This window comes from Corylus avellana, chromosome 10 (assembly GCF_965113065.1).
Source record: "Corylus avellana chromosome 10, dhCorAvel1.hap1.2, whole genome shotgun sequence".
Lineage (NCBI taxonomy): Eukaryota > Viridiplantae > Streptophyta > Magnoliopsida > Fagales > Betulaceae > Corylus > Corylus avellana.
This window is the reverse complement of record NC_142499.1, coordinates 19,195,789-19,208,019: the sequence shown is the minus strand read 5'-3', so window position 1 is coordinate 19,208,019 and position 12,231 is coordinate 19,195,789. Positions and strand designations below refer to the sequence as shown.

General features: G+C 36.1%; 2 protein-coding genes across 7 annotated transcripts; both read right to left on the bottom strand.

Moving 5' to 3' along the window:
- Nucleotides 1-367: 367 nt before the first annotated feature.
- Nucleotides 368-6,587, bottom strand: MYB3R-5 (myb domain protein 3r-5). 6 transcript variants are annotated; one of them, XM_059571973.2, is made up of 10 exons: nucleotides 6,455-6,587; nucleotides 6,280-6,346; nucleotides 5,828-5,998; nucleotides 5,495-5,546; nucleotides 5,068-5,125; nucleotides 4,318-4,412; nucleotides 4,121-4,224; nucleotides 3,693-3,821; nucleotides 1,980-3,181; nucleotides 368-850 (listed from the first exon to the last, which is right to left on the bottom strand). In XM_059571973.2, the coding sequence occupies exons 3-9, from the start codon at nucleotides 5,971-5,973 to the stop codon at nucleotides 1,990-1,992; spliced, it is 1,776 nt and encodes a 591-aa protein (XP_059427956.1). In that variant the 5' UTR covers nucleotides 5,974-5,998; nucleotides 6,280-6,346; nucleotides 6,455-6,587; the 3' UTR covers nucleotides 368-850; nucleotides 1,980-1,989. The 6 variants fall into 6 exon arrangements, with proteins under 6 accessions (XP_059427956.1, XP_059427958.1, XP_059427955.1 ...); XM_059571975.2 differs by having other exon boundaries at nucleotides 5,828-5,982; XM_059571972.2 differs by lacking the exon at nucleotides 6,280-6,346.
- A 2,485-nt stretch (nucleotides 6,588-9,072) lies between these two features.
- Nucleotides 9,073-11,417, bottom strand: LOC132161761 (mitochondrial import inner membrane translocase subunit Tim9). The gene is made up of 2 exons (XM_059571943.2): nucleotides 11,229-11,417; nucleotides 9,073-9,462 (listed from the first exon to the last, which is right to left on the bottom strand). The coding sequence occupies exons 1-2, from the start codon at nucleotides 11,321-11,323 to the stop codon at nucleotides 9,276-9,278; spliced, it is 282 nt and encodes a 93-aa protein (XP_059427926.1). The 5' UTR covers nucleotides 11,324-11,417; the 3' UTR covers nucleotides 9,073-9,275.
- Between the last annotated feature and the right edge of the window lie 814 nt (nucleotides 11,418-12,231).

Genomic DNA, 12,231 nt, shown 5'->3' with positions numbered 1-12,231 from the left:
TCTCTGGTTGCTTTCTTCACTTTCGAGAATCCCTTTTAGAGTTGTAGTAGGATTGTTGTCTAAATTGGATTTTCTTTTTGGCATTTTGGATTATGGTTTTTTTTTTTTTTTGGTCTTTAAAAAAAAATTCAAAGTTGTTCTAAACAGTGAAATAAACAATCTTTGGAAGGGTGGGCAAGGCCCCCAAAGTCATATATATGTCAATTTAATAGATTATGTTAAGAAAAAAAAAAATTCCACGAAGAAAACTTCATCCTAAATTTCATTCGATGTCAAATTACATTTTTCAGGATAAGAGCTCAAAGAATAGAGTAAAAAAGTTCTTAAAAAAAAAAAGAAAAGTTACCACTCGGAAGACAAATCAGTACGCACCATTAGAAGACAGACTTGTATTTTTTGAAGTACACAGGTTTTATGAGTTATGAGTACAATTACATTGCTACTTCCACTTGTAGATATATGTAGAAAAGAATCCAAGACATGGAAGGGGGGAACAACGAAGTTTTCAAGCATCATTTCCTTTCTTACGATGGGGTATCTGTACAAATCCAGTACAGTCAATCTATTTTCACAGGTAATTTGGGACCTATCTTCTTATTCTACACTTACCAGAAGCCTCCTGCCACACACTTTTGTGGGTATGACCAAAAAAATTGTCCGTGTACCTACTAACATGCATCTGCAAGATGATTATGCCATTGAAGATTTATTCATGTTCCAAGCAAGCAATCAAGTTATCCAACTTCCAAAATATTTGGTCGCTTTTGAGCAGCTTTTGTAGAATGTGAAATTTGATCGTCGCATAGAAGGAAACTGTCAACCAAATTCGAAATATTTCCAATCTTTATCCCTAAATCAAGAAGAACAAAAAAAAAAAAAAAAAAAAAAAAAAAACATATTAGAGACATATATGAGAACTGTGTTCAACTTATCAAAAAAAAAAAATGAGAACTGTGTTCATACTTCATAGTTTCATGTCATCACCAACTCAATGGAGATATGTATATCAAAGAAACAAAGAATTTAAAGGGGTGGGTGCTCAACTCTAGGATCAATTCTGTCCCAAAACCCTCAAATCGTATAACATAATATATATAAGCAAAAACCTTAGAATATATGTTCAAACAAATTCAAGATAAGCTTGATGATAGAAGATTATAATCCATATCAAATAATCAGCAAACTTAGCACGAACCAGCTAGTTAACCTTGATGTTAGAACAGAATAATCCAGTCATGGTAGACTTTTCAAGCTAGGATCCATTCGCTTATTTTATATTCTAGCTGTCACTAGTCCATTTAGAAAGGGAGCCACAGTTATGTACCTGGATTTCCACAGATTGTAACAGATGAAAATTCTTACATATCGGTTCAAGTTTAATTTCCTTCAAGGATTTGTATATGTTACAACACATTAACTATGTTGAAGGACTGACCCCTTCCTTCTTCCCAGTTATCTCAGGAAAAAAAAAAACCTATGTTTGAAGGGCTTTTCTTCCAAAGGGGAAAAAAAACATAGGGGCAAGAGAAATGATGTGAAGGGGCATATAGAGTGGTTACTGGGAAAAAGTAACTCCATACTCCCAAAACCATAAATGACAGACTATCATGTCTCGGCCCTATGCCAGATGATTAAGATAACTGCCTCCTGCATATATCCTACATATTTGTGCAAATAATGTATCAAGATTTCTTTATTCAACTCAGCAAGCACATTTGAAGATATGTCATGAGCTGAAAATTTATCAGACTCGTCAAGATCTTTCATCCAAAGAATTAGGACTTTCTCAGTGTAGGATCAAGTTTTGATCCTGAAGCAAAACAGAAATGCATTTTTGTTTCCAATGTCTACTGAAATGATCAATATTCAAAGGAAGGAGCCAAAGTGGAATATTTAATTACTTGAGAAGATAGTAGTTCAAAAAAAGAATCGGATGGACCAGAACTTAACGAACAATGGTTAGAGAAGTAAGAACTTACGATTAAAGCCCTAGGTCACTCCAATCTTTGTTGCATGCGAACAATCTTCAGTAACAGGGGAGCTCCCATTTGTGGATAATTCTATGGATTTGGTATTAGCATCACACTTCTCTTTCTCAAATGTGAAATCAAGTTGTTTCTCCACTGACTTCAAAACAGCAGTTCGTTTGGATCTTAACCGATATGGAGGAGATGCATTAAAAGCCTCACCGTTAGCCCCAATAATGCTGTTCCCATGAGAAGCTGGACTCTCACACAAACTTTCATCTTGACACTCGGACTTCTCCAAACTGTTCTTACTTTTTCTCTGTTCATCAGAACCATATACAACTTTTTTAACTGATTCCTCATCTGCTCTCGCAATTTTATTAGGATGCAGATGCTTTTGACCTCCAGTATTCCTCTTTCTTAATATGGAAGGAGTATTGGGGAAGCTCTTAGCGGCCATTTTCAATATTGACTCAGGACTTGGAATGCTTAAACGACCACCCTTCACACAAGGCGGAGTGAAGAAACTAATAGGAGACACAATCGGACTCGAGTTGTACTCATGCTGCATGCAGCTAGAGTTCAGAACATCAAAATCTAATGGATTACAACTTTCTAACTGTGGTGGCTCATAGTACAAAGAACCATATATTGGAGTTTCACGTGACAAAGGTGTTCCAATAACTTTGTCTTCATCAATTTTGATATTGGTTCCACATTTCTCAACCATTGGTTCATCGTTGTTTCCACAATTGTCAATCTTCAGCTTGCTGTTGATTGCACAATTCTCAAACTTTGGCTCGCTGTTGATTCCAGAATTCTCAAAATTTCGCACTGACCCTGAGTTGCTGCAGCTAAGATCCATATTGGATGATCCTGCCTTGAATTCTTCACATTCAGAATCAGCAGAACTATTTGGAATGACATTTAATGAAGCAGCCATGTCACGAGATGGAGCTGAGGAAACTAACTGATCCTTGCTATTTTCATTTGTCTTACAAATGTCTGTAGTTCCTGATGATGATTGGGCAGTTGAATCCGAGCCTTTATTTGAACAAAGAGGTAAGTTTTTAGCTACAGTGGATCTATTCGTGTCTTTAGCACCATTTTGGGGACTATTCTTTGGAAGTGGCGGAAGTTTCCCAGTAGCCAAATAGAAATCTAACTTTTTCTTCAAGGAACTATTCCAGTGATTCTTTATAGCATTGTCAGTTCTGCATAAAGAAAGTCATATAGAAGACTTCACTTAAACTAATACATTCAAGCACACATACTGCAAATGAAGTTAGCCTGTTTTCACAGCATTCCCATAGATTATATATTGGAGATGATGCATTGGATCTAGGTTAAGATAATAAAAAATAAAAGTAGAAAAATCATTCACATTCATTAACAATTCTTTTTTTATTGGCTTCAAATATTGTTCTAAGGGCTTCAGCTGAAAAGCACATTTGTGTGACCTTGAAACGATCTCATCTGCATTGCACATCCATTTACCCCCCAATAATAATAAAGCACTTGGCTTCAAGAATGAGTATGCACATGAGCTGGTGGGAAGGAGCAAGTACAGAAGATGTGAAGTTTTTACTCTACCACGAGTGATGAGATTGGGAATGTGCAAATTTTACTGTGGCCGTTTTGCTTGATCAACCTTATTAATACTTTAATTTAGCACCCAATTTCATTGGAAATAAAAAACGTGACAACTCAAACAAGAATCAGTACCTTCCACATAGAACCTTAGCTATTTCAGCCCATTTGTTCCCATGTATCCGGTGGGCTTTCATGAGAGCTAATTCCTCATCTAAAGTCCAAGCATCTTTTTTAATATCTGGATTCAAATGATTGTGCCACCTGAAGAAATCAGAAACATTCCTTTCATAAGTACAAACAGAAGTTAACCATTTCTTTGCTCATCATGATGAAATCAAATTTAAAACATCAACGCCATCAAGAAGATAGTGATAAAACTTTAAATCATGATCACCCCCATCATATAAAACCAGGAGAAATAACTTCTAAGACCTTATCTTTTTTTTTCTTTTTCTTTTTTTTTTTTGGGGGGGGGGGGGGGGGGGGGGGGGGAGGAGGATACAAACTGAAAATATTAAACAAGATTACACAGCTAATTATAGTCACAGATAAAATGCTACCTTTCTCGGCATTGTTTCCCTATACGACCAGCCAAAGACTTAGCAATCAAAGACCATTTTGTAGGCCCATATCTTGTTACCAGCTCAATGATTTTATCGTCCTCCTACAAGCCACACAAATAACAAAAGCTTTAATGCTTGAACCACAAAATGCGAGAAGGAAAACTATTAAACAAAGAAAAAGACCAGGAGCCAACCTCTTGAGTCCATGGTCCTTTTACAAGATCCGGATTTAGAACTTTCTGCCATCGATGCAGACATTGAACTTCAGATCTATCAGGAAAAAACTCAGCTGCAAACACATTGTAGCAACACACATTGGATCAGTTTCATGAATTTAAGCAGAATAGCGTTACTTTATAATGAATACTAGATGTTAAAAAGTTTAGGCTATGTGTCGATCTAATGACTAATATTAAAATACATCAGGCCTTTAACTAGATTTTATTTAAACAAAAGACTACGCTCAACCACTTTTAACAACAAAATATCTATCTATTTGTCCAATTCAATCTTGTTTCTAAAGAATTTGGTTGTTTAAATGTTCTGCTAACTTCAGCTCTGGTTGCCATAGTAGCACAAACTTCTTTCTCAAACCATTTGAATTCCATGACAAGTACTTGGGCTTCTTCTTATGCTGTAACAAACATTGGACTAGCTTCAAATGCTTGGAGGTCTCGAAAGTGGGTAAACCAAAGTAAGGTTATTCAGACATCCAGCTCTATTAATTCATGATTCATTTAAGTCCACTATTTTTCAAACTCTCAAGTACTTCAAGTACACACATTTTCCAAACAGAATCTCTGGCTACTTAAGTTTGGCAAAAATGGCCACCAGAAATTTGTAAAAATAAAATTCCTGACCAACAGCTGCATTTCAGAACTGCACACAACTAAAGCAGCACAGAACAACCAATATCAGAGGCACTAGTGAGGAAAGAAAGAAACCTATTTTCTTCCAACTCTTCCCCTTAAAAGCTGCAACAGCATTCCTTAACGTCTCATCCTATAGAAAATGACGTTGTTGTTAGTAATTATGAGCACAACCCCTGAAAGGTAGATGATAAAAAAACAGCTGCATAAAGCATTGCAACAACAAATGAATATGGGTGAACACAAGCAGATCTGAGCTACATCCACGTGATAGGATATGGTTTCAAAGATCTTCCAAATCAATATGTATGCTACTGATAACATCAGTGGTAAACCAGTCGTTCCTAAACCAAACACCAGATAACGTCTTTCCACATAAGATGACTAAACAACTGCCCTAGATCAACCTCACACTTTCATAAGCTAGCTGACCCACAGGAACACATGAAAAGTTTCTAGACCATAAATTATCGGACTTCAGAGAACTATGAAAAATACTAACCTCCTGTGCAGTCCAACCACCCTTCGCTCGTCTAATTGGGCCAGTGGCCCTCCTGCAAGGACAAATTCGCATAATTAAGCTCATTAGCCAGATAACTGATTACAATGAAAATAACCTATTAGAATGGTCACAAAGCTTCGCCCATATGCAGAGCAGAGAAACCTAATTCATAAAGCAATTTTACGCTTTCTAAGAGGCCTGATAAAAGAAAATTTGGATTAAGCATAGTCAATACAAGACACTGAACATAGCAATTTGACCCCACTTTTTGAGCAGCAGCGCATCACATAGCTATAATTGAATGCAAAAGCAAAGGAATTCAAGAACTAGTACCGAGGAGACGGTGATGTTGGGGCCGGGCTACACGTCCCCGGGGACTTGAGATTTGCACTACCACTGCCTTCGGATACAGAGGAGCTCGAAGCAGCCGTTGATTGTTTATTCTCAAGACAACGCTCTTCCAATTTCATCTCAGCCATCTCATCCTTCTACAAGTACAATCATCTATAAAACCCAACATCCAAATGAACAAAAATAGAAGTAAATAAACAAACAAACAAACAGACAGACAGAGGTATAGCAAACCGTTCCAAGAAAGACAAAACAAATCATAATCACCAAAAACCCTAAAAACCCCACCCGTGCCCAGATTTCCAAAACCCCCCACCGCCAAAGACGAATACAATCAAAACCCAGATCTTACAATCAGTTATCAGATCAAAACCCATGAGTAAAACCAATAATCCTCTACAAGAAACGGAGAATTCTAGGGTTTCTGAACAAACCAATGAATCTTTCACAAATCAGAGCTCTTGGGATTCCAGCAAACAAGTTTACACGATCAAAAAACCACTGTAAAAATATGAAGAAAAAAATAAAAATAAAATAAAATAAACAAAAACCGGTTTTGCAATACAAAAAGACCAAAACAAAAACTTTGATTTGTGAAGGTAAAAGTACCCCCTCCCGTAGAGAAGTGGCGGGAATCGAAATCGAGCTTATCGAAGAGACCAATAAATTCGAGCCCAAGAAAACTCGCTCTCAGAAAGAACCAGGAGCTTTTGTTTCGAAAAATCCTCGCCCGTTGAAACAAAGAGAAAAAGAAAGTAAAAGGAAATATTATTGAATAAGATTTTATATGTACGTAGATATAACGAATATGTGAGGCACCGACGTCTCCGTTAATTATTACCGTTATCGAAGGTCGAGTTTGCTTCGCGAGCTTTTTTAAACAAACAAAAAACCCTATCGGTTAACGGCCTTTGACGGTCCATCTAAACGTTAGGGGACAAAGTTTGAACCTCAAACGGCACTCTAAGGCCACCGCGTTAAATGTCGAGTACGTTTGGAGGTTGTGGATGGGTGGCACGGTTCGCGGGTAATTGCGGACCGTTGGATTGCAAACTAAAGCTCGGGGCTTTAAGTCGGTTTTGTGTTTGAGAAAGAAACGTTTCAACTACATTGATGAGGGTTTTAGGGTATTAAAGTCTGCTGGACGTTGGATCACGAGTCATCAACGGTTAATAATCGTCTTGACACACTGGCTTCTTTTAAGATTTAATCTCGACCCTTAAGTTGCAAAAGGTACTATTTTCCCCATGATTCTCCTTTGTGGGCTTTCTTGTGGGGCATACTCCAAATGGCAAAATCTCAGCGGTTGTAGCAGCATATAACATCAGAGCTGGTATCCAGAGAATCATTAACCAAAAAAAAACAAGAAAAAGTGCTATTGGATCAGCATCAACAACTATCCGTCATGTCCCCAAAGGGTGCTCAATCAGCTGGAGATTACGTCTTATGAAGCGAAGGTCACTAGTTCGAATCTTCCCTCCCCCTTCTTGTGTGGACATGTCAAAAAAAAAAAAAAAAAAACACGTCTTATGAAGCGGAGATCACTAGTTTCGAATCTCTCCTCTTCCTTCCCTTGTGTGAACATGCAAAAAAATAAAAAATAAAAACCAAGAAATTGGCTCAAGTTAATCAGGAGGTTTGAATTTGATTAATATGTCCAGATATTTTTCCTCCGATCCAATATGATTTTACATAACTCAAATCAAGCTAGAAATTACAGTTTTATCCCGCTGAAGTAACAGTTTAAACCGACCCTCGAATTAGTCATTATTATTAATAAATGAAGAAAGGGTTTCGAAAGGACAGAGTTTTGGAAATTAATGTAACTCAAACTAAATTCTTTACTAAAATGATCTTCAATTATTAACTTTAGGTCTCGACTTACTTTGGTGTTAGTAGTTTTTCTTTTTCAATTTATTTGATTAGTTTATTAGGTTAAACATATAATTTTTTTTTGTATGGCAAAAAAACCCTTCAAGGTAAGGCCATTTTGTGTACTCACTTCTGTCAAGTAAACCTTGGATCCATGCAAAGCGTCTCCTCCACACAGATCGAGTAATACTCTGATTTTGCCAGCGAACTAGCCCCAAGAAATTGTTTATACCCAAGAAGATTCGAACCTTAAACCGGATGAAAAAGCTACAAAAACAATGGCCCTTACACTTGAGCCAACCCGCCTAGGGTAAAAGATATAGTGGAAGATAATTTTTTTTTTCTCATTTTTTAATAAAATCCTTAAATACAATCTGCACCCCTTTTTTTTTTTAATAAAAACTCTTTCTTTAGTATAGGCAAGCCGCAAAATTGAATCCTAAGTCTCTTGTGCAACAAGTTAACCAACGCCTAAAATATCTTTTATAAGTTGGAACACAACTAGTTCGATGATTGAAACTACGTTGTAAACAACAAAAGAACTCAATATTAAATAATTTCAAGAAACTATCAATTGTCAAAATCACCAAAATGAGTAAATTATCTATAATCTTTGGGCTGGCGTTTACTTGTGTACTACGCTTCAGATTATTTTTCCGGTTACATGCTTTTGGATGAATGATTATTAATTAGCATACTTTATGATTTTCAAATCCAATCTCTTCCGACAAACATGTTGTTAAACTGTTGTTATCTTCAACAACCGATGTCCAGTTCAGAGGTTTAAGGATTAAGTCTTACACAGTAGTTGGAAACCTAAACATTGTCATTCAAGCTATACAAAAAAAAAAAAAAAAAACACAGACCCTTCAACGGTAACAAAAACTGTACATTTATTGATAAAACAGGTTCGTTTGAAAAGTATCATCATCCAAAGAGCAGGGGCAAACGGGAAAAATAGAGCACCTAAGCAATGAGTTCTGCAGCTACAAACACATGTACTACAATTAACACTAGAATGGCACCAAGTTGGTAATGGTTGCCAAGATCAACATTCTCATGGCTGCAATGAACTCCAAAAAGTTCAAAAATAAACAAATAAATTGTAGGACTAGATTGAATATCAAGAATGCGAAGAGAGATTACCTAGTCCAGAGAATTATCATTTTCCTAAGCATTAATTCTAAATGCTTAACTTGTGAGTTGTGAGCCTTCAACAGGCTTGACGCAATTGCTGACACAGCTAGTTCAGTAGAGCAAGACAACACTAGAATTCTCTTAATGAGCTGAAATGATAGGCATGCAAATTAAGTTTGGATTCATTACTTTCCCAGATTATATGGAATAAACAACATAACTAAAATATATATATCAAATCCATTTATATCCTGTTGATTGCAAAACTGAGTGAGGGATAAACGAACAAATCAGTCTTCTTGTCATGAAGAATTAACACATAGAATGTATTTCTAGTTCCAAGACTAAAAGAATCGAACTTGTAATAAAACCATATATGTGTGTTACAAGAGTTCCATGCACCGACTTATTAAGAAACGCCTTAATCTGTTGTAGCCGCTCCTTGGTTTAGCTCCGCAAATCTCATGCCAACACGCATAGAGTGCTTTAAGAACTTCTCAGCACACCTACGCACACAAGTCTCCTCTTGCTTGGTCAGGGATTTGCGCTGGAAGGTGTCCACACAGTCCGTAAAACATCTCTCCACCAATGAATTATACATCCTAAGACTGCAATTTGTTTTGATCAAGAAGACAACATGAAAGAATCAGAGGCCTAGAACATCCTAATGTGTTTTTTCTTTTATTCTCAAGTCTTAGAATTCAAAACTGAAGCAACTAGAGAAGACAAGGCATTCTATTGTACAGAAGCCAAAACTTATAACCACTGCTATAAGTTGCCCATATTTCCATGTTGCTAGGATTATCTGAGAATGGAAGAATGACCAAACAAAGAGAAAGCCTTCTGCCGTACATGGCCTTTAGAAAGTATTAAAAACAAACTGCTAAATAGAGCAGCCATATTAATGACATAGTCTGTTAACACTCTGCACGGCATCTCTCAGCACAAGTTCAACATAAAATCTACAGTAGTCTGGGAAAATAATGCTTCTTAGTCTATGTTTTGAAGCATTCTTGGTAAATTCTGTCTGTACGCAATGCATCAGTATGTACTAATTCCTGAGACAATTCTGGCATATAATAATATAACCAAATCTTTACCAGGGCTATAGAGATTAGCAGACATAAGATAGAGGTCAGAAATATGTAAACAATTTGTGGCATATGCCATTGGCTGATACATCAGGTAAGAGAAACAAGTGCATCAAAAAAGCAAGTAGATTGATGACTTTTTAATGGAAAGACAAAGTAAGAGCATGCCATCGAATATCTGCAACATATGCCAGAAAGGCTTCCTTTGGTTTTGTATGAACAAATCCAAGAACAAATAGCAGGGTAAGAATGGGTTTAGCTAATGGATATATTAACCAATCCTTAGACCACTAACACCTAAACCATGTCAAACTATCAGTGCACAAATTGTTCGATTCTCTGAATGAGTATCATTGGCTCACTGATCAACATACATGTGATAAATCAGATTTTAAAGTTTAGAATATAGCACAGATAAGCTCAAAATGGAATGATCTAAAAGCTTCTTTTTGCCGACTTCCTTCAATAGCTTTAAGACAAATAGCTAGATAGACAAACAAGTATTTTTCTACCTCATATGTTTTCATTCATTGCCCTAAAGAAGAACGTACACTTTCCGCCTTTTGGACACCACAGTAGGAACCCTTAAAAAAATTGCCATCATTTGCCCAACAAGATAATCATCCATCGTTTTTCTTTGTTGGTCTCTTAGACTCTTACAAACTAATCACCCATTAAATAACTTTACCAAATTCTTTTGAATCTCTGCTCCTACATTTTTAAATTTTCTTTTAGCATATAATTCTAGCTTCGACGAGTTGGAATGTCAAACTCAACGTTTAGCCCTGAAAATCCCAAATCTAATGAAGCATTCACATGTGACTACTTAGATCTAAAACAAATCACCGAACCCAAGAACAAAAATTAACGGCAAACACCAAAACCCACCAATTATCTTACGCTACTGGCTTTTTTCCATATCCACAGGAGCATCAGCCTGATTTCCCATTGAGCACTTCAATCAACAAGTTAATCCTCTGGGCAGTTGGGTAACTTTCTAAATATATGCCTCAACTAAACAACAATAACTAATTCACCTTTCTCCACCCCAAATTATCATCACTAAAACCAACTAATCAATTCAATACAATCAGAGTTTGGTCTCTTCAAACTTCATACTTTAAGCCCAACAAAAAACAAAACAAAAGAAATCCCAATAATTCAAATTTTACGAAAATGGAAGTGGCAATAAGGAAACAAATTAAGAAATAAAGAAACAATTGTGCATATATATATATACTCCTAAGAATTGTTGGGATTGTTCAGAGAAAGAGAGAGAGAACCTGTCGCGGATCTGAAGCTGGTCGATCATGGTAGACATTCGTGCCTTATCTTCTTCAGGAAGAGAGTCCAAGTCTGCCAGCATGGTCTTGTCCATCTTTGTTGATTCTTCAACAATTTTCGAGGTTCAGGGTTTAACAGCTCTGCTTTCTCGGGGCTTTAGAACGAACGAAAAAAATGATGCCTCTTAAACCCTACCCTACGTGGTTTTTTTTCTTTTTTTTGCGGTTCTTATTGGACAATAATCCATTAATCAACCACCAATCAAAAATTTAGGCCATAAAATGATAATTAATTAATAAATAATTCTTAAAGGACAGTAAGCAAATTCATTTATAGTTTCAGTTTAAATTGTGATTAATTAACGGCTTAGAGTTGCCATTATCTTGAAAAACAGTGAGATTGGATTTGAGAGACAAGACAAAGCAGGAGAGAGAGAGAGAGAGAGAGAGAGAGAGAGAGAGATTGCAGAGAATAATGATGTTTTATCATCCCAATTAACATAAGTGCATAACCTAGGACTAGGAGATTTGTGATTATTGTAAAGTTACAGTAGTTGCTCAGTTCTCTTTTACTTCATATATTTCAATTTTCAGAACAACTGCCGCATATTCATTCATGGGAAATTCACTTAACTTTACCTCTATTGTAATATTTTCTAAATTAATTTTTTTATTAAAAAAAAAAAAAAAAAATTGTTGCAATTGACCCCTTAAATTACTTGTCCCTCTTACTTAGTTCCCTCAATTAGAATTTTTTATTAAATCCGACGAAAAATACATGTAACCCAAAAAGACAATATTACCCTTATATATACATACTTTTCACTTTTTCACGCTCAATTCCCCATACTCATAGTAACTTTTAAAATTACCATTAGATTTGTGATGAATTTTAATCCAAAGTAGTTTTAAAAGCCACCTATAAAAGTGTGGGGAATTGAGTGTACAAAAGTGAAAGTATGTGTAGCATTATATTGAAAGGAGACTAGTACATGGGTTCATG

What these genes read in the sequence shown, in the direction of transcription:
- MYB3R-5 (XM_059571973.2), bottom strand. Translation starts at nt 5,973, where the DNA reads ATGGCTGAGATGAAATTGGAAGAGCGTTGTCTTGAGAATAAACAATCA. An exon ending in GTGGTTGGACTGCACAGGAG is followed by an intron (nt 5,126 to 5,494) that starts GTTAGTATTTTT and finishes CATTTTCTATAG; the next exon opens with GATGAGACGTTAAGGAATGC. An exon ending in GAAGAGTTGGAAGAAAATAG is followed by an intron (nt 4,413 to 5,067) that starts GTTTCTTTCTTT and finishes ATGTGTTTGCAG; the next exon opens with CTGAGTTTTTTCCTGATAGA.
- LOC132161761 (XM_059571943.2), bottom strand. Translation starts at nt 11,323, where the DNA reads ATGGACAAGACCATGCTGGCAGACTTGGACTCTCTTCCTGAAGAAGAT. An exon ending in CAGCTTCAGATCCGCGACAG is followed by an intron (nt 9,463 to 11,228) that starts GTTCTCTCTCTC and finishes AACAAATTGCAG; the next exon opens with TCTTAGGATGTATAATTCAT.